At 47.5% G+C, this 22039-nt stretch overlaps 1 protein-coding gene across 3 annotated transcripts; it reads right to left on the minus strand.

Moving 5' to 3' along the window:
- Positions 1–126: 126 nt before the first annotated feature.
- LOC132131017 (probable ATP-dependent RNA helicase DDX46) lies at positions 127–21641 on the minus strand. 3 transcript variants are annotated; one of them, XM_059542972.1, is made up of 23 exons: positions 21507–21641; positions 20397–20558; positions 20253–20315; positions 19944–20034; positions 19689–19854; positions 19122–19318; positions 18879–18986; positions 17864–18029; positions 17670–17790; positions 17418–17593; positions 16949–17070; positions 16803–16881; positions 15820–15902; positions 15196–15360; positions 14665–14827; positions 13491–13684; positions 13276–13413; positions 2858–3007; positions 1723–1941; positions 1366–1584; positions 602–746; positions 459–532; positions 127–379 (listed from the first exon to the last, which is right to left on the minus strand). In XM_059542972.1, exons 1-23 carry the CDS (start codon positions 21548–21550, stop codon positions 332–334), a joined length of 3093 nt encoding a protein of 1030 aa, XP_059398955.1. In that variant the 5' UTR covers positions 21551–21641; the 3' UTR covers positions 127–331. The 3 variants fall into 3 exon arrangements, with proteins under 3 accessions (XP_059398955.1, XP_059398954.1, XP_059398953.1); XM_059542971.1 differs by having other exon boundaries at positions 18879–18983; positions 19689–19857; XM_059542970.1 differs by having other exon boundaries at positions 19689–19857.
- Between the last annotated feature and the right edge of the window lie 398 nt (positions 21642–22039).

The following is a 22039-nucleotide window of genomic DNA, read 5'->3' on the forward strand; positions in this document are numbered from 1 at the left end:
GGAAGTAAATTATCAGGAATTTTTATTTTATGGCTGAACGATTCCTTTAAAACTTGTTTTTTCTTGCTGCAAATCACAACTTTACAAAAGTAAAAAGGGTGTGAAACAGCTTGAAATGAAGCGAGTGATATGACAGATACATACGGATGGAGGAAAAACTCTTTATTTCCAAACAAAGTTCACTGTACAATTACATGGAACTTTCTAAAATATTGAAGGTGACTGATGCAAACGACAAGAAATCATAAGGTAAAAGCATCCAGATCACTAAATCTGGTGTCTGATCACATAACACAAAGCATTGTGGGATTAATGAAGCTGTCCTGCGCCGCTACAGGACCTTGTATCTGCTCTTGTTGGTGGGCTGGTAGGAGTTTTGCTGAAAGCAGAGAACAGAAGAGTGTGAGTGTCCAGCGTGAGCGAGATCTTCAGGAGTGTACTGAATCAGATGAACTCACCAGACGGATCAGCTCCTCTTTGATCAGCCGGGTGATTTCTGCTTTGGACTTCTGCACGGCCATCTCGTTCGCACCTGTCAACAACAACAGACGGTTCAGGATCAGTCTTTCAGACCAGAAGAAGATCCGGTGAGCACACTTACTCTCGATGGCCAGGTAGATCTTGCGCTCTCCCTCTTTGGGCTCTTTGCCCGGTGGGAAATATGTTCCTCTGATAGTGATGGCCGCCTCTGAATACTCTCCGATGCGCTGAAGAGCCTCTTTAGACGTCACCTTCCACCGTGCCGTCTGGGAAACACACACACACATCAGTGACACGCTTTCAAGAAGTGAACGGTGCAAACCATCTCAGAAAAGCTACATCCACAACCAAAGACTATAACCTACAAAAACCGATGCAACCGGTTCTTGACTTGTGAACGTCAATCTTTTGTTTGTTATCTGGCTTGGCTCGGTGTTCATCTTCAGTTCTCTCTTCACAGCAGTTCAGTCAGTGTACTGTTTGAGTAAATGAATTACTCCGGGATATTGGTTTGTTTGAACTCAGAGGGAGTGTCAGACACATTAAACAAGTTAACAGCTTAAGTCATTTGTGGATTAATGCGTATTAGAGACGCGAACAGTTTCAAACGATTCAGTTCGATTTGGTGAACTGGTTCAAGAAGATCCGGTTACATCGAATGATTCGATCACGAACCGGATATCACAAACTGCTTTGTTTTGAACTGTCTAACAACAGACACGGAAGAGAAGACAATGCTGAATAAAGTCGTAGTTTTTGTTATTTTTGGACCAAAATGTATTTTCGATGCTTCAAAATATTCTAACTGACCCTCTGATGTCACATGGACTACTTTGATGATGTGTGGTGACCCGATCATGTGTGTGTGTGTGTGTGTTTAGTGACCTGAGGGAAGTCGTTGATCTCCAGCTCCTCCTCGTATCTCTTGACTGTGTCCGTGGCCTCGGCGGCCTGCCGCTCCTCCTCCAGCTTCTCCACCGGTGTGTAGTTCAGTTTGGCGTTGATCTTCTCCGCCTGCTGCTCTGCGATGGTCTTGGCCGAGACGGTGGGAGCGATCATCTTCCCACCGCGCAGGATGGCGTTTGTGGCCTGCTGCATCACATCCTGAGATCAACGAGAAGACAATCTCATTTTTAGATTTAATTCACAGCTTCCAGGTATCAAATATACCTTTGCCAAGCACAAAATCATCTAATCTTTATTTTCATTAAGAGCTTCATGTAAAACACAAAGCTCTCTGACCTGAGCCTCAGCGCCGAGGTTCTTCTGCGCCTGGATCTTGAGGGCCAGTTTCTTGGCGATCTCCAGTTTCTGGATGTTTCCGGCGGATGGAGTGCTCTGACCGGACACACCGGACACAGATCCGCTCACACCCCCCCCAGCGGCCCCCGCAGCGCCCGGAGCAGACAGATCCTTCACACGCTTCTTGGAGTTAAACATGCTCTCGATCTGCTCGTCGATCTGCAGATGCACCACAGGGATCAGCTGTTATTACACTGTAACTACAGAAATCATACAGTACAGCGTTCCTGGAGCTCAATGCTCTGGCAACAGCAGCATTATTCCCATGATTCCCAGGGAAAGCCAGAACTGGTCGAACATGATTCTGTGCCTTGAATACAGTGCAAGTAACTTCAGATAAACGCACACATGCGGTCACTTTCACAATCACCATCAGTAGTGTTTCTGCTCAACATCAGATATTATTATGACTGTGCTGAAATGTATAAATACAATAAATCATCAGAGTATATTTACACATTGAACATGTTATATGACCAGCAGATGCAAAGTCTGAATAAATCTGTAAATGAATTTTGTTTGATACTTCACTTACACATAATATTAGAGGAAGTGAGTCTTTTAAACCCATCGGACCTTCTGAGAGAGATCTGAGTACGAAGCTGAAGATTCACATGTAAACGCTCTTCTTTCATCATAAATCCACAAAATGAAGTACTCTGCTAATGTAAAAAGTGTGGCGTACATGTGACGTCTCAAACTAGAGCCCACTGCGCGTTTTAAAACTCGTTTCAGATTTACTTAAGTGAACACTTCAATAATTCATTCATGCTCATCACTGTAACTAAAAGAACTACGTCAAACTGGACTAGTGTTACTTCACTATCAGTGAGATAATATCACAGCTATATGTATAGAGAGAGCTCAAATAAAATAGGTTTTTCTGTTTTATTTCCAACTAAATGTTTTCTATGGTTTTAGTTAACCCTGGTCTACAGTTGTCCAATCATAACTCCTCAGTATTTGATCTAGATGTTTCTTGAATCTGATCATGTTCATCAGTAAATACAGCAGTTTGTCAGACTGATCTCTTATTCTCAGACTCTAGTCTCAGCTGTGATCAGTGTGGACTTACGTCCAGAGCTGCGTCCTCGTCGTCAGAGTCGTGCAGACCTAACGCAGCCTTCTGAAGCTTCTTCCTCTCGTTAGCCAGTGCATGCTCCGTCTCGTCAAACTTAAAACCCTTCCCAGAGAATCCACTGCTGCTCTTGATGCTCTTCCCCTCCTGCGGAGACACAACACACAGTCACTGAACACCCGTAACACAAACACACCGTCACTGAACACCCGTAACACACACACACACCGTCACTGAACAACCGTAACACACACACACACCGTCACTGAACAACCGTAACACACACACACACCGTCACTGAACAACCGTAACACACACACACACCGTCACTGAACAACCGTAACACACACACACACACCGTCACTGAACAACCGTAACACACACACACCGTCACTGAACACCCGTAACACACACACACACCGTCACTGAACACCCGTAACACACACACACACACACACCGTCACTGAACACCCGTAACACACACACAGTCACTGAACACCCGTAACACACACCGTCACTGAACACCCGTAACACACACACACACCGTCACTGAACACCCGTAACACACACACACACCGTCACTGAACACCCGTAACACACACCGTCACTGAACACCCGTAACACACACCGTCACTGAACACCCGTAACACACACCGTCACTGAACACCCGTAACACACACCGTCACTGAACACCCGTAACACACACCGTCACTGAACACCCGTAACACACACCGTCACTGAACACCCGTAACACACACACACACACCGTCACTGAACACCCGTAACACACACACACACCGTCACTGAACACCCGTAACACACACACACCATCACTGAACACCCGTAACACACACACACACCGTCACTGAACACCCGTAACACACACACACACACACCGTCACTGAACACCCGTAACACACACACACACACACACACACCGTCACTGAACACCCGTAACACACACACACACACACAAACCGTCACTGAACACCCGTAACACACACACACACACAAACCGTCACTGAACACCCGTAACACACACACACACACACACCATCACTGAACACCCGTAACACACACACACACACACCATCACTGAACACCCGTAACACACACACACACACACACCATCACTGAACACCCATAACACACACACACACCGTCACTGAACATCCGTAACACACACACACCGTCACTGAACACCCGTAACACACACACACACCGTCACTGAACACCCGTAACACACACACACACCGTCACTGAACAACCGTAACACACACACACACCGTCACTGAACAACCGTAACACACACACACCGTCACTGAACACCCGTAACACACACACACACACCATCACTGAACAGCCGTAACACACACACACACCGTCACTGAACAGCCGTAACACACACCGTCACTGAACACCCGTAACACACACACACACCGTCACTGAACACCCGTAACACACACACACACCGTCACTGAACACCCGTAACACACACACACACCGTCACTGAACAACCGTAACACACACACACACCGTCACTGAACAACCGTAACACACACACACACCGTCACTGAACAACCGTAACACACACACACCGTCACTGAACACCCGTAACACACACACACACCATCACTGAACAGCCGTAACACACACACACACCGTCACTGAACAGCCGTAACACACACCGTCACTGAACACCCGTAACACACACACACACCGTCACTGAACACCCGTAACACACACACACACACCGTCACTGAACACCCGTAACACACACACACACCGTCACTGAACACCCGTAACACACACACACACCGTCACTGAACACCCGTAACACACACACACACGGTCACTAAACACCCGTAACACACAACCACCGTCACTGAACACCCGTAACACACACACCGTCACTGAACACCCGTAACACACACCCACCGTCACTGAACACCCGTAACACACACACACACACCGTCACTGAACACCCGTAACACACACACACACACCGTCACTGAACACCCGTAACACACACACACACACCGTCACTGAACACCCGTAACACACAACCACCGTCACTGAACACCCGTAACACACAACCACCGTCACTGAACACCCGTAACACACACACACCGTCACTGAACACCCGTAACACACACACACACGTCACTGAACAACCGTAACACACAACCACCGTCACTGAACACCCGTAACACACAACCACCGTCACTGAACACCCGTAACACACACACACAGTCACTGAACACCCGTAACACACACACACACACACACACATCGTCACTGAACACCCGTAACACACACACACACCGTCACTGAACACCCGTAACACACACACACACACACACGATCACTGTACACCCGTAACACACACACGGTCACTAAACACCCGTAACACACACACACACACGATCATTGTACACCCGTAACACACACACCCCCTCGATCACTGAACACCCGTAACACACACCCGTAACACCCGTTACACACACACGGTCACTGAACACCCGTAACACACACACACACACCGTCACTGAACACCCGTAACACACACACACACCGTCACTGAACACCCGTAACACACACACACACCGTCACTGAACACCCGTAACACACACACACACACGATCACTGTACACCCATAACACACACACACGGTCACTAAACACCCGTAACACACACACACACACAGTCACTGAACACCCGTAACACACACACACACACACATCGTCACTGAACACCCGTAACACACACACACACCGTCACTGAACACCCTTAACACACACACACACACACGATCACTGTACACCCGTAACACACACACGGTCACTAAACACCCGTAACACACACACACGATCATTGTACACCCGTAACACACACACCCCCTCGATCACTGAACACCCGTAACACACACCCGTAACACCCGTTACACACACACGGTCACTGAACACCCGTAACACACACACACACACCGTCACTGAACACCCGTAACACACACACACACACACACCGTCACTGTACACCCGTAACACACACACACACGGTCACTGTACACCCGTAACACACACACCCCCTCGATCACTGAACACCCGTAACACACACACAGTCACTGAACACCCGTAACACACACACACACAGTCACTGAACACCCGTAACACACACACACACAGTCACTGAACACCCGTAACACACACACACACAGTCACTGAACACCCGTAACACACACACACACAGTCACTGAACACCCGTAACACACACACACACAGTCACTGAACACCCGTAACACACACACACACACACAGTCACTGAACACCCGTAACACACACACACACACACAGTCACTGAACACCCGTAACACACACACACACAGTCACTGAACACCCGTAACACACACACACACAGTCACTGAACACCCGTAACACACACACACACAGTCACTGAACACCCGTAACACACACACACACAGTCACTGAACACCCGTAACACACACACACACAGTCACTGAACACCCGTAACACACACACACAGTCACTGAACACCCGTAACACACACACACACACACACCGTCACTGAACACCCGTAACACACACACACACACACCGTCACTGAACACCCGTAACACACACACACACCGTCACTGAACACCCGTAACACACACACACCGTCACTGAACACCCGTAACACACACACACCGTCACTGAACACCCGTAACACACACACACACTGAACACCCGTAACACACACACACACACACCGTCACTGAACACCCGTAACACACACCGTCACTGAACACCCGTAACACACACACACCGTCACTGAACACCCGTAACACACACACACACACACACACACTGAACACCCGTAACACACACACACACACACACACACCGTCACTGAACACCCGTAACACACACCGTCACTGAACACCCGTAACACACACCGTCACTGAACACCCGTAACACACACCGTCACTGAACACCCGTAACACACACCGTCACTGAACACCCGTAACACACACACACACCGTCACTGAACAACCGTAACACACACACACCGTCACTGAACAACCGTAACACACACCGTCACTGAACAACCGTAACACACACACACACCGTCACTGAACACCCGTAACACACACACACACACACACAAACCCCGTCACTGAACACCCCTAACACACACACACACACACACACAGTCACTGAACACCCGTAACACACACCGTCACTGAACACCCGTAACACACACCGTCACTGAACACCCGTAACACACACCGTCACTGAACACCCGTAACACACACACACACCGTCACTGAACACCCGTAACACACACACACACACCGTCACTGAACACCCGTAACACACACACACACCGTCACTGAACACCCGTAACACACACACACACACACACGGTCACTGAACACCCGTAACACACACACACACACACACGATCACTGTACACCCGTAACACACACACGATCACTGAACACCCGTAACACACACACACACACACACCGTCACTGAACACCCGTAACACACACACACACACCGTCACTGAACACCCGTAACACACACACACCGTCACTGAACACCCGTAACACACACACACCGTCACTGAACACCCGTAACACACACACACACACACCGTCACTGAACACCCGTAACACACACACACACACACACCGTCACTGAACACCCGTAACACACACACACCGTCACTGAACACCCGTAACACACACACACACCGTCACTGAACACCCGTAACACACACACCGTCACTGAACACCCGTAACACACACACACACCGTCACTGAACACCCGTAACACACACACACACACCGTCACTGAACACCCGTAACACACACACCCCCTCGATCACTGAACACCCGTAACACACACACAGTCACTGAACACCCGTAACACACACACAGTCACTGAACACCCGTAACACACACACAGTCACTGAACACCCGTAACACACACACAGTCACTGAACACCCGTAACACACACACAGTCACTGAACACCCGTAACACACACACAGTCACTGAACACCCGTAACACACACACACACACATTCACTGAACACCCGTAACACACACACACACACATTCACTGAACACCCGTAACACACACACACACACATTCACTGAACACCCGTAACACACACACACAGTCACTGAACACCCGTAACACACACACACAGTCACTGAACACCCGACACACACACACAGTCACTGAACACCCGTAACACACACCGTCACTGAACACCCGTAACACACACCGTCACTGAACACCCGTAACACACACACACACCGTCACTGAACACCCGTAACACACACACCGTCACTGAACACCCGTAACACACACACACACCGTCACTGAACACCCGTAACACACACACACACACCGTCACTGAACACCCGTAACACACACACCCCCTCGATCACTGAACACCCGTAACACACACACGATCACTGAACACCCGTAACACACACACGATCACTGAACACCCGTAACACACACACAGTCACTGAACAGCCGTAACACACACCGTCACTGAACAGCCGTAACACACACCGTCACTGAACAGCCGTAACACACACCGTCACTGAACACCCGTAACACACACACACACCGTCACTGAACACCCGTAACACACACACACCGTCACTGAACAACCGTAACACACACACACACCGTCACTGAACAACCGTAACACACACACACACCGTCACTGAACACCCGTAACACACACACACACCGTCACTGAACACCCGTAACACACACACACACACCGTCACTGAACACCCGTAACACACACACCCCCTCGATCACTGAACACCCGTAACACACACACGATCACTGAACACCCGTAACACACACACGATCACTGAACACCCGTAACACACACACAGTCACTGAACAGCCGTAACACACACCGTCACTGAACAGCCGTAACACACACCGTCACTGAACACCCGTAACACACACACACACCGTCACTGAACACCCGTAACACACACACACCGTCACTGAACAACCGTAACACACACACACACCGTCACTGAACAACCGTAACACACACACACACCGTCACTGAACACCCGTAACACACACACACACCGTCACTGAACACCCGTAACACACACCGTCACTGAACACCCGTAACACACACACACACCGTCACTGAACACCCGTAACACACACACACACCGTCACTGAACACCCGTAACACACACCGTCACTGAACACCCGTAACACACACCGTCACTGAACACCCGTAACACACACACACACCGTCACTGAACACCCGTAACACACACCGTCACTGAACACCCGTAACACACACCGTCACTGAACACCCGTAACACACACACACACCGTCACTGAACACCCGTAACACACACACACACACCGTCACTGAACACCCGTAACACACACCGTCACTGAACACCCGTAACACACACACGATCACTGAACACCCGTAACACACACACGATCACTGAACACCCGTAACACACACACAGTCACTGAACAGCCGTAACACACACCGTCACTGAACAGCCGTAACACACACCGTCACTGAACAGCCGTAACACACACCGTCACTGAACACCCGTAACACACACACACACACCGTCACTGAACACCCGTAACACACACACACCGTCACTGAACAACCGTAACACACACACACACCGTCACTGAACAACCGTAACACACACCGTCACTGAACACCCGTAACACACACACACACCGTCACTGAACACCCGTAACACACACCGTCACTGAACACCCGTAACACACACACACACCGTCACTGAACACCCGTAACACACACACACACCGTCACTGAACACCCGTAACACACACCGTCACTGAACACCCGTAACACACACACACACCGTCACTGAACACCCGTAACACACACACACACACCGTCACTGAACACCCGTAACACACACCGTCACTGAACACCCGTAACACACACACAGTCACTGAACACCCGTAACACACACACAGTCACTGAACACCCGTAACACACACACATTCACTGAACACCCGTAACACACACACACACAGTCACTGAACACCCGTAACACACACACACACCGTCACTGAACACCCGTAACACACACACACACACCGTCACTGAACACCCGTAACACACACCGTCACTGAACACCCGTAACACACACCGTCACTGAACACCCGTAACACACAGACCCCCTCGATCACTGAACACCCGTAACACACACACAGTCACTGAACACCCGTAACACACACACACAGTCACTGAACACCCGTAACACACACACACAGTCACTGAACACCCGTAACACACACACACAGTCACTGAACACCCGTAACACACACACACAGTCACTGAACACCCGTAACACACACACACAGTCACTGAACACCCGTAACACACACACACCGTCACTGAACACCCGTAACACACACACACCGTCACTGAACACCCGTAACACACACACACCGTCACTGAACACCCGTAACACACACACACCGTCACTGAACACCCGTAACACACACACACCGTCACTGAACACCCGTAACACACACACACCGTCACTGAACACCCGTAACACACACACACCGTCACTGAACAACCGTAACACACACACACACCGTCACTGAACACCCGTAACACACACACACACCGTCACTGAACACCCGTAACACACACACACACCGTCACTGAACACCCGTAACACACACACACACCGTCACTGAACACCCGTAACACACACACACACCGTCACTGAACACCCGTAACACACACACACCGTCACTGAACACCCGTAACACACACACACACCGTCACTGAACACCCGTAACACACACCGTCACTGAACACCCGTAACACACACACACACCGTCACTGAACACCCGTAACACACACCGTCACTGAACACCCGTAACACACACACACACCGTCACTGAACACCCGTAACACACACACACACCGTCACTGAACACCCATAACACACACACACGATCACTGTACACTAGGGGTGCACCGAAATTTCGGCCGCCGAAAATTTTCGGCCGAAATGGCATTATCGGTTTCGGGCCGAAATAAAAAAAACAGCCGAAAACGTAAACCGAAAATGAATGTCACCCGCCCCTCCCATCCGTGAGCAAGCGCTTGGGTTTCACTCACGGTCGAGCTGTTATCACGCGTCTGCCTATCAAAGATTAAGCATGTCAAAGGGCTGTCACAATCAAAAAAAGCTCGTCACGAAAGCTGCACAATCCATTGGACCAACCAACACAAGTTTCGAAAACGAGAACAGGGAATCGATTTTAACGGCCTTCTCTCGGAGCGCGTCCAGCTCGTCACTATACGCTCGCAGCGAATGCGCGTCACACAGCAACTGCAGGTTCTGACACACACACACACACACACACACACACACACACAGCCTATAAGTGCATAATATCAATGTAGCCTTCAGTAATGTTTTTCATTGATGTTATGGCAGTCCACATTGCTGACTTGTGCGCGTCTCAAGCACCCTCTTTACGTTCGCCCTAATGCCTGTTTAGTTGTCGGTGGATTTGCCTATATTTGGCGTTGAAAAACGGATCAGATTTTTTTTTTCACAAAAGTGACAGCCCTATACGAGAGGACACCAAAGTTGCAATATGTAACATTTGTTCTGCAAAAATCTCCAAAATTGTGGATTTTTTTGCACAATTTTTAAAAAACTATTTTATTTGATGGAACATAAAACTTAATTATTATTTATATTTATTGTAAAAAATATTTTATGTTTTGTTATGTAACTGTTAATAAAAGTTTGATTATTACATTGTGATTTTTCAATTCAGATCCATTAAATCCAAGCAATATATATATATATACGTTTTTAAAAGAAGCCATTTTCGGCTTCAGTTTCGGTTTTCGGCCAAGTGCATCCTAAATTTTCGGTTTCGGCGCAGAATTTTCATTTCGGTGCATCACTACTGTACACCCATAACACACACACGATCACTGAACACCCATAACACACACCCGTAACACACACACACACACACACACCCGGTCACTGAACACCCGTAACACACACACCCGGTCACTGAACACCCGTAACACACACACACCCGTAACACACGATCACTGAACACCCGTAACACACACACACCGTCACTGAACACCCGTAACACACGCACCCGTAACACACGATCAGTGAACACCCATAACACACACCGTCACTGAACACCCGTAACTCACACACACCGTCACTGAACACCCGTAACACACACACACCGTCACTGAACACCCGTAACACACACACACACCGTCACTGAACACCCGTAACACACGCACCCGTAACACACGATCAGTGAACACCCATAACACACACCGTCACTGAACACCCGTAACACACACACACCGTCACTGAACACCCGTAACACGCACCCGTAACACACGATCACTGAACACCCATAACACACACACACACGATCACTGAACACCCATAACACACACACACACACACACGATCAGACTAGTTGAGAACATCCAAAATACACTTGAATCTTTATCTGTTTGCATCTATTCCATGGGAAGTCATGGCCTAATGGTTAGAGAGTCGGACTCCCAATCGAAAGGTTGTGAGTTCGAGTCCCGGGCTGGCAGGAATTGTGGGTGGGGGGAGTGCATGTACAGTTCTCTCTCCACCTTCAATACCACGACTTAGGTGCCCTTGAGCAAGGCATCGAACCCCCAACTGCTCCCCGGGCGCCGCAGCATAAATGGCTGCCCACTGCTCCGGGTGTGTGTTCACAGTGTGTGTGTGTGTTCACTGCTCTGTGTGTGTGCATTTCGGATGGGTTAAATGCAGAGCACAAATTCTGAGTATGGGTCACCATACTTGGCTGAATGTCACTTCACTCACTTCACTTATCTATACATTTCAATCTCAATCCACATCTTAAGAGTTTTTTTCTCTTACCAACGGCAAACTTTACAGTTTTATTCCTCTCTATATTCTGAAGGTTTGTTCATATTTCATTCACACTGACTTCTACAACATTTTACTCCTAAAAACACTGTGAAAATGAGTATTTCTGCCTGTTGACAGTATTTTCTGATTTAGGAAGTGATAGAGAGAAATCCAAAATCCCCTTTAACCTTTAACTCTAATACGAGGACAAAATCAAACAGGAATTATGAACCTGACTGTATCGGATGTTTAGATTAATATCCTGGCAATGTATGCAAATGTATGCATATTTAATTAGATAAATGTCACATTAGCATACTTATAACATTGCAGAATATGATACAAATGTGTCATTCAAATTCTTGTCTAAATGTGCTGTGATTAATCAGCTGTGGAAGCATGGTGATGTGTCAGGCGCTCACAGCTTTCTGATGCTCTTTGAAGTTGGTCCAGAGCAGCTCGAGCTCCGGCGGGACGGGCGATCCGGACAGCTCCAGCGCTTTGATGATCTCTCCGGAGTAACGAGCCTGTTGCTCAGTGATGAAGGTGTACGCGTAACCCTACAACACACACAGAGTCACACGTGAGCCTCTCGTCTGCAGCACAGCATCAGTGTGACCCGGATCGGATCGCTCACCTTGTTCCCGGCTCGTCCCGTGCGTCCGGCGCGGTGCACGTAGTCCTCGTAGTGGTTGGGACAGCTGTAGTTGATGACCAGGATGAGCTGCTTGACGTCCAGGCCTCGCGCCGCCACAGACGTGGCCACCAGGAGACGACATGCACCGTTCTTGAAGTCATTGATGATGCTGTCCCTGTCGTACTGATCGATGCCTGTGACACGGACCGCACATCATCATCCAGCAGTGATCACTCACTGCAGTATTTCTTCATCTCACATCCTTTAGTCTTAGTCTAAATAAAGTGGCATCTGATGGTTGTTTACTAAATTTACCTCATAAAAGTAAAAAAAAAAAAAAAAAAAGTGCGTCTTGAATCGATTCCTCCAGCATTTATTATAAATGTGTCGAGTTCACTTGCTTCACTTCTCTGTGCTGCTCTATTTTCTCCTTCATTAGTGCGTTGTTCAGGTCTTAAACGAGATATATCAGGTCATTTCTTGTCTTGGAGTTGACAGTAAATCATTTTGATCCATATAAATTCCATTCAGGAAAGATTTTTACCAATTAAGAACAATTCATTTTGATTCTTAATCACGATGAGATTTCATTTGATTCCATTTGGTTTCATTAAATGATTCGGTTTCGTATTTTTAACTGCATTCAAGCTTCTTCTAATGCATCTTAAGTCAAATTACTCAAGACACTTTATAGCAACAAGTAACTTGAAACACTTAATACATGATCATATAAGAGAGTGCGATGTCCTGAAAACATGTTTTAGAGAGGAGCATTCCTTATTTCACTCGGTTTAAAGATTTTAGTAATTAATCTCCATGACTTTTCTTGGTCTGTTTTAAAATCCTGTTATTTCCAGGAGACTAAGGACCTCAAGGTCTCACACGCAAATAAAGAAGCCTCACGTATATTCTCATGACTTGGCCAAATAAAGAATGATTTTGAGCATTCTGAAGTCTCCATGCAATGAAAGCAGGAAGATGTACAGTTGTACAGCTCTGAGAACAGCACAATCACAATCTAATCTGCTCAGGATAACCGTTTCAGACGCGATGGAGATGGCAGTCTACTTGCATGGAAGTCACTTAATATTTACATACTACTTTACCAAATCATGTTTCATTTGATTCCTAGCAGTTAAACTCCAATACAAATGATGTGTGGTGAGGTCCTGACCTCCGTGGAGAGACATGCAGGGGTACGAGGCCTTCATCAGGTCTTTGAGGAGTCCGTCAGCGTGCTCCTGCTTGTCCATGAAGATGATGATGGAGCCCTTCTCCTGATAGTGACCCAGAATCTCCAGCAGCTTCAGGAACTTCTTCTCCTCCTCGATCACGATCTGTGGAAGCAGCAGAACACATCCCAAGCTTCAGACGAGGATACACTACCGCTCAGTGTAATCACGATTTTAAACCATCATATTTTCATGATTTCTGAAGATCATGTGACACTGAAGACTGGAGGAATGATGCTGAAAATACAGCGGAGCATCACAGAAATACATTACACTTTAACACAGATTCACAGAGAGAACAGATGAGCAGAAGAGACGTCTTTCAGAAACATTAGCTAATCTTCATTACTCCAGCATCAGTGGACACATTCTTCAGAAAGGCAATCACTCTAACTGTAAAAGGCAGATCATAATGCTTTTTCTAATATTTGAGAGTCATTAACGTTGACATTAATCAGAGAGTTGTGACGCACCACGTGCTGCTGGACGTCTGAACACACCACGCTCCTGCCGCCCACCTGCACCTCGATGGGTCTGGACAGGATCCTGCGCGCCAGAGACTCCATCGAGCGAGGGAACGTGGCCGAGAACATGACGGTCTGCCGGTCGGGACGCACGTTATCCACGATACGCATCACCTGCCACACACACACACACACACACACACACACATCAGCTGGCCATGTCTCAACCACTCCTCAGAGATCAGAAGATAAAAACCAGACTATGAAACTGTGTGGTCAGAGATCACAGGCCTAAAGCAGCTCACATACAGAGAACGAGATCACGACGTCCACACAACACACTGTGAATGAGCTGATCTCAGTCGATGCTTTCCTTCATGATTACAGAGCTGCTTTAGGAAGATGCTTGGAACTGGCATTAATGAATACATGCAAATACAATCGGTCACCATCCTAGCATTAAAAACAGAAGATGCTAACTGATAGGCCCAAGTTTGCATTTTGTTCACATATCTTTGTTTTATTCTTTTGAGAGGTGATCTAAATGTTTGTGGATAGGAACAGATGCATGAAATCAGAGAGGAAGAGTGTGTAGTGTGTGAGGAGCATCTGGTTCAGGAGAGAGACACGGACCTGCGGCTCAAAGCCCATGTCGAACATGCGGTCAGCCTCGTCCATCACCACATACGTGACCCTGCGCAGATTGGTCACGCGACCTGAGCAACACAAGATCAGCACATTAGAGGAGACAGACCCCGCAGACGGACACATCTAGCAGCTGAAACACACAACAGGATGATGACTGAGTCACTGATGGAGTCCCTCTCGCAGGACTTTACCTGCGCACCGTCAGACGCTCACCGAGAACCTGTAAAATTCACAAGAGCCACATCATACATTAACTGAGCGGAAGCCGCCCGGAGAGGGACCTACGGAGGAAACATATTAGAGATTACATCGCATGTGTGGAAACACACCGCACACTCACATCACAGCACTGCATTCTGGGGCTTGCACTGACATCCACACATTTACTACAGTAGTGTGAAGGCTGAGGATGGGCTACGATCAACAGCTTCTCACACACTTCTCTTAAACAGCAAAAACTGAAGCACCCAGTCTCTAAATGACACTGATGACAGATATCGGCTGACATGAGACCAGAGTAAAGAGTTACTGGATGAAGCTACATTAGTGATGAACACCTACAAGAGTCAGGGCCTTTCTGAAACAGGTAATCTGGGCGCTATTCTATGTACAAAAACAAAAAAGGCGGCCTTAATGTTTGCACATTCAATTCAACGCCTTTGTATTTAAACACACTTTAAGCAGTGCCTTACAAACACCCCGAGAGCAAATAAAGCTGACTCTGTACATTACACGTCCTTCTAGATCTGAAACTGATGCAATTATGTGCTGCATTATATTTATATTGTTGTTTTAGAAATCTGCATTCACCCACAGATGCATGGCATACAGCATTTAGAAGTGGAGTATGGTAGAAATGCACCGATTCTGAAGCAGAGGATGTGGTTTCTAACACTGCTAAACATCAGTTAGACGTTTAATGAGAAACATAGCAAGAACAAAGTGGAGCTTCTCAGTTTGACACGCACCGTTGTTGGCTCCGAGCATGTCGATCATGCGTCCCGGTGTGCACACGATGATCTCTGCGCCGCGCTTCAGCTCTGCGATCTGTGGACAGACACTGGTTTAGAGCAGGCTGTGTGTGAGCTCATGAAGCCATCACACACACACACACCTGCTCGCTGATGCCGGTGCCGCCGTACACACACACCACACGCAGACCTAGAGACTTGGAGAACTTCTTGCACTCTTTGGTGATCTGCAGCGCTAGCTCTCGCGTCGGTGTCAGGATCACAGCTGACGGAGAGACACACACACACACACACACACACACACAGAGTCAGATCTACACCAGCAAAGACTTGCATCACATAGTTTCTTCACAAAACAAGAACCAGGAGTCTTCAAACCTTTAGCTTTAATAGCAAAAGTGATCAATGGCAAACGATTTCAAAATATAAGATTGAACTTCTGATCTGATGTTCAGAAACTGCATTTCATGTCAGAGAACTTCACACAGACGGTTTATAAGCGAGCAGATTTCCTGAACAGCCAGAGATGTAGAAAACACCTGGATCAGATTAGTCCTGAAGTAATGTCATGTGTGTGTGAGTCCTGATGAACGTGATCAGGAGGAGGCTCACCGAGGGGTCCTTCTCCCTCTCCCAGAGGACACTGGTCCAAGATGTGCCGAAACATGGGCAGCAGGAAGGCGATGGTCTTCCCACTTCCTGTTTTAGCGATGCCGATGAGGTCTCGTCCAGACATGATGGCAGGGATGGCCTGGGCCTGGATCGGGGTGGGCTTCTCATAGTTGTGTCTAGAAGAGAGACAGAGAGGAATAAGAGAAACGTTGGTTCTGTCTGGAGAACGTCCTGAACAGCAGCTCTACTCACTTCTTCATCGCATGCAGCACTTTCATGGATATCCCACACTGCACCCAGGTCTTGATGGGCTTCGGACAGCCCTTGCCTTTGACGTTGATTCCCTCCAGCTCCAGACGGTACTCGTTCACCTCTGAGCAGACACACGGGGTCAGACAGACGTCACCCTGAGCTGCTGTGTAAGAGCGCAGGTGTGTGTGCTGTACCTTCAGGACTCATCCTGGCCAGCTCGGGCACCTCCACATAGAAGTTCTTACGGAAGGATTCGTACTCCATCTTCTGATGATCAACCGGCTCCAGAACCTTCCTCTGTTTGGTCTGGAAGCCTGTGAGGGCCGTCTGCAAGTCCACTTCCTCTTCCTCTGATGAATACTGCACGCACACACGTGCACACACACACACGCGCACACACGCGCACGCACACACACACACGCACGCGCACACGCACGCACACACACACGCACGCACACACACACACGCACGCACACACACACACACACGCGCACACGCACACACACGCACACGCACGCACGCGCACACGCACGCGCACACACACGCACACACGCACGCACACGCGCACACACGCACACACACACACGCGCACGCACGCACGCGCACACACACGCACGCACGCACGCGCACACGCACGCACGCACGCACACACACACGCACACACACACGCACACACACACACACGCACGCACACACGCACACACACACACACGCACGCACACACGCACACACACACACACACACACACACGCACACACACACGCACACACACACGCACACACACACACACACGTGTTAATGAACGTCAGCTTATTAGGAATCTTTCCTGGCTGATAAAAACCTCCTGACTCTGGTTTGCCAATGTAATACGTCACCTTAAAGTCCTCAAATTGATAATTAACAGTGTATGGGGAAAATTGCTTTTTTAAGTGCTTCTTTTTTTATGGCATGAAGTAAAAAATCTGACATTTAAATGTTTCAAATCCTGAAGATTAAGGTTTTTTTTTCTTTATATATAATATTGTTTTGACCATTTCTGACATGGACATTGTTGGACCTCGGTGTAACTTTTTAAAACTGCATAAGAATTAAAGTGAACAACAACACTGTGGATATTAGTCATTTGAGTAATGAAGTAATGAAGAGTAAGAACTAATACTAGGAGTGTATTAACACTGAAGACAGGGTGACGGGACATCACGTCTGTACCTCCATGGCGTCCTGGTCGTTCTCCATCAGCTCTCCTTTCTTCTTGGTGGTGTGCAACATCTTCTTGGTCTTCATCACGGTCACCACTTTGGACACACTGCCTTTCTGCGGAGACACATGATTAATGTTCCAGTGTTACTGCAGTATTAACACACAGACAGTGACATCATTAAAACATGTGTCTGTCTCTACAGGACAGGACAGAGTCGTGTTCAGACTGAGGGAGGTGTTCGTGAACAGCACCTTGTCGGTTCCTCCTCTCATGGTGCCCATGTTGAACTTCTTGACCTCCTCCTTGACCTCCTCCATGTAAGCGTCCAGCGGGTCCAGCTCCTCTTCAGCCTCCTGCTCCATCGGTGTCTCCTCCTCCATCACAGCCACTTCCTCTTTCTCTCCCTCCTCTTCCTCTTCCTCCGGCTCGGCAGGTGCTTCTTCATCATCTAAACACACACGAGCAAGAATCAAACAAAGGCATAATGAGCTCTCTCTCTCTCTCTTCCTAGCACTAGATACAGTCAATCTGTCCCTGACTGGAGCTCATGGTGGTTTGGTGAAGCCCCGCCCCTGGCGTGGGAGGCAGCCAATCAAAGTTCAGAGTCTGTGGGATGGCCAATCAAATATGTGCTTTCACACAACAATGTGTTTAACGTGAGCTGAAAGTATTTATAGTCTTAGCCCTCTGATAGTTTGTAATGTTCATGGTTTGGATCTCTTTATGGTTGACTCTTTAAGACTCGCTGTGGGAAACAGAAACCCCATCAGTGTGGTGCGTATGGGTCAGTTCTTCTGAATGAGTGAAAGCTCTCTGACCCTCATCGTCCTCCAGACTCCACTTCTTGCCCTGCTTCATCTCCTCCAGCTCCTTCTTCAGTTCTCCGATGTTCTCCATGGCTTTCTTCCTCTGCTCCTCCCTCCACTTCTCCACGCGCTCCTTCCTCTTCCTCATCTCCTCCTCCAGAGTGTTCTGGTCGAAGTCCTGCTGCAGAAGCATCATCACACACAGTTATTCATGTGGTCTTCAGAAGATGAGCTCTGGACAGAAGCAGCTGAATCAAACACACTCACATCTTCAGGCTTCTCCTCCTCCTTCTCCTTCTTCTCCTCCTTCATCTTCTTCTTGTCAGCGGACGGCTCGGTGTTCTCAGACTTCTCCTTGCTGTAACATCAGCAGAACACACACTTCTGACTCCAAACACTTCTGCTATAAAGGCAAAGCTGCTTATCTGAACACTACTTACAGAAACTAGGAGTGCTCATATATGAAAACTATGAAATGCCATGATGCCAAAATATAATGTTCTCTCTGGTGCACTTTTTACCTCCAGTCAGACACTATAAAGACATGATTAGAGAACATTAGTAATGTGAGCTGACCTCCTCCCTCGGCTCCGGTGCTCCCGGCTGTGGGAGCGTCTCCTGTCCCGACTCCTGGAGCGCCTGTGGAGAGAGCAGACACAGATCTGAGCGCTAGAACACAGCGCAGGGCAGCGAGGGGATGTGTGCGGCATGACCTCTGACCTCGCTCTCTTGTGGTCTCTGTGGCGCTCTCGGCTGCGTGTCCTCTCTCTGCGGCTGCGCTCGCGCACACGGGATCCAGCAGCCTCCTCCTTCTGACCGCGCTTGGAGTCTGGTGACCTGCTGCCCGACCGGCCCTTCGAGCTCGAGCGCTTCCTGTAATGCCTGAACACACACACACACACCTGTGTCAGACCACTGTTCAGAGTTCATTCAGTAACAGCCTTCATTTCACATCAGTGTCCTGCAGCACAGAAGCAGTCATCAGTGTCACAGACGTGAATTTGTAGAAATAGACAATACATTGTATGAGTCACAATTATACATTTCTTTTATGCCAAAAATCATTAGAATATTAAGTAAAGATCATGTTCCATGAAGATATTTAGTAAATGTCCGACCGTAAATATATCAAAACTTACATTTTGATTAGTAATATGCATTGCTAAGAACTTCATCTGAACAACTTTAAAGATGATTTTCTCAATATTTAGGTTTTTTTGCTCCGTCAGATTCCAGATTTTCAAATAGTTGTATCTCGGACAAATATTGTCCTCCGAACAAACCACACATCACTGGAGAGATGATTTATTCAGCTTCAGATGACAGAGACTGACCCTCATGACTAGTGTTGTGCTCCAGAGTCACAGGTGTATGTAAGAGAGACACACACACACAGCTATTTCCGTGATCATCTGATCTGTAGTACACCAATTAGCCAGTAGGGGATGAAATGACGGTGCACAATATTGCTGTGTTTCTCTTTAACTATCAGACGTTTATTTTGGGCTTTTAAATGAGTCAAATACTTACTGAACTGCAAGTCGTTTCTTAAAAACACTTCATGTTTCAGTTGTAATATGTATGTTTCTATACACCTGTAGGCAGTATAATGTGTTCACACACTCTCACACACACACACACACACACACACACACACACACAAACACACACGCGATCATTAGCAGTTCGTGTTAGTGTAGAAGCTCAATCTAACTCGTGTTTCACTCACAGCGAGGAGGTTTAACAGCACCTTCATAAAATGTCTGTCATTTTGTTTTAAAGATCTCATTAAAACGTTTAAAGTGAAAAAGAATAAACAGGAATATTTACCGTGACTCTCGCGCCATGGTTTCGTCGCAGTGTCGCTCACACATCCGGTGACATAATAACAACTTCCGCTGTTTCTTTTTCTTAAAGGGACAGTTCAGCCGTAATCATCAACACACAGTTACTATTCACTGTTCCAACTCTAGCACTCTCTTTCGTATGTGAAACACAAACATATTACACTAATCAGCAATTAAATATCCACTAATAATTATTGATATCATTAAAGGAATTAGAATTAATTTCGTACTAGCCGAAATTGCGGTTTCATATATTAGAAATGCACTTCTCACTAGTAAAATAATTACCAGTTTGACCTCAATAATTGTGTGGTTACTGGTGCAAATCTGATGTCAGATAGTTTTTTGACAGGAATCATTTTATATTTCCAAGAGTGGTCTCACAGTTTTACTGGTGATGTAATTACTGAAAAAATGCACTTATTGAAATTCAGTTTCTGAAATCATAAATTAGTATTTTAATTATATGATCAGTCAATCATGGCAACTTATGTTTTACATTACTTTAACTCATAA

Source organism: Carassius carassius, chromosome 47, assembly GCF_963082965.1.
Source record: "Carassius carassius chromosome 47, fCarCar2.1, whole genome shotgun sequence".
Classification (NCBI taxonomy): Eukaryota; Metazoa; Chordata; class Actinopteri; order Cypriniformes; family Cyprinidae; genus Carassius; species Carassius carassius.

Excerpts from the sequence above, each read along its gene's own strand:
- LOC132131017 (XM_059542970.1), bottom strand. The coding sequence starts at position 21,550 with ATGTGTGAGCGACACTGCGACGAAACCATGGCGCGAGAGTCACG. Across the intron at positions 18,987-19,121 it reads TGAGAGGAGGAACCGACAAG|CAGAAAGGCAGTGTGTCCAA; the intron begins GTGCTGTTCACG and ends CATGTGTCTCCG. Across the intron at positions 380-458 it reads AAGAGGAGCTGATCCGTCTG|CAAAACTCCTACCAGCCCAC; the intron begins GTGAGTTCATCT and ends CTCTGCTTTCAG.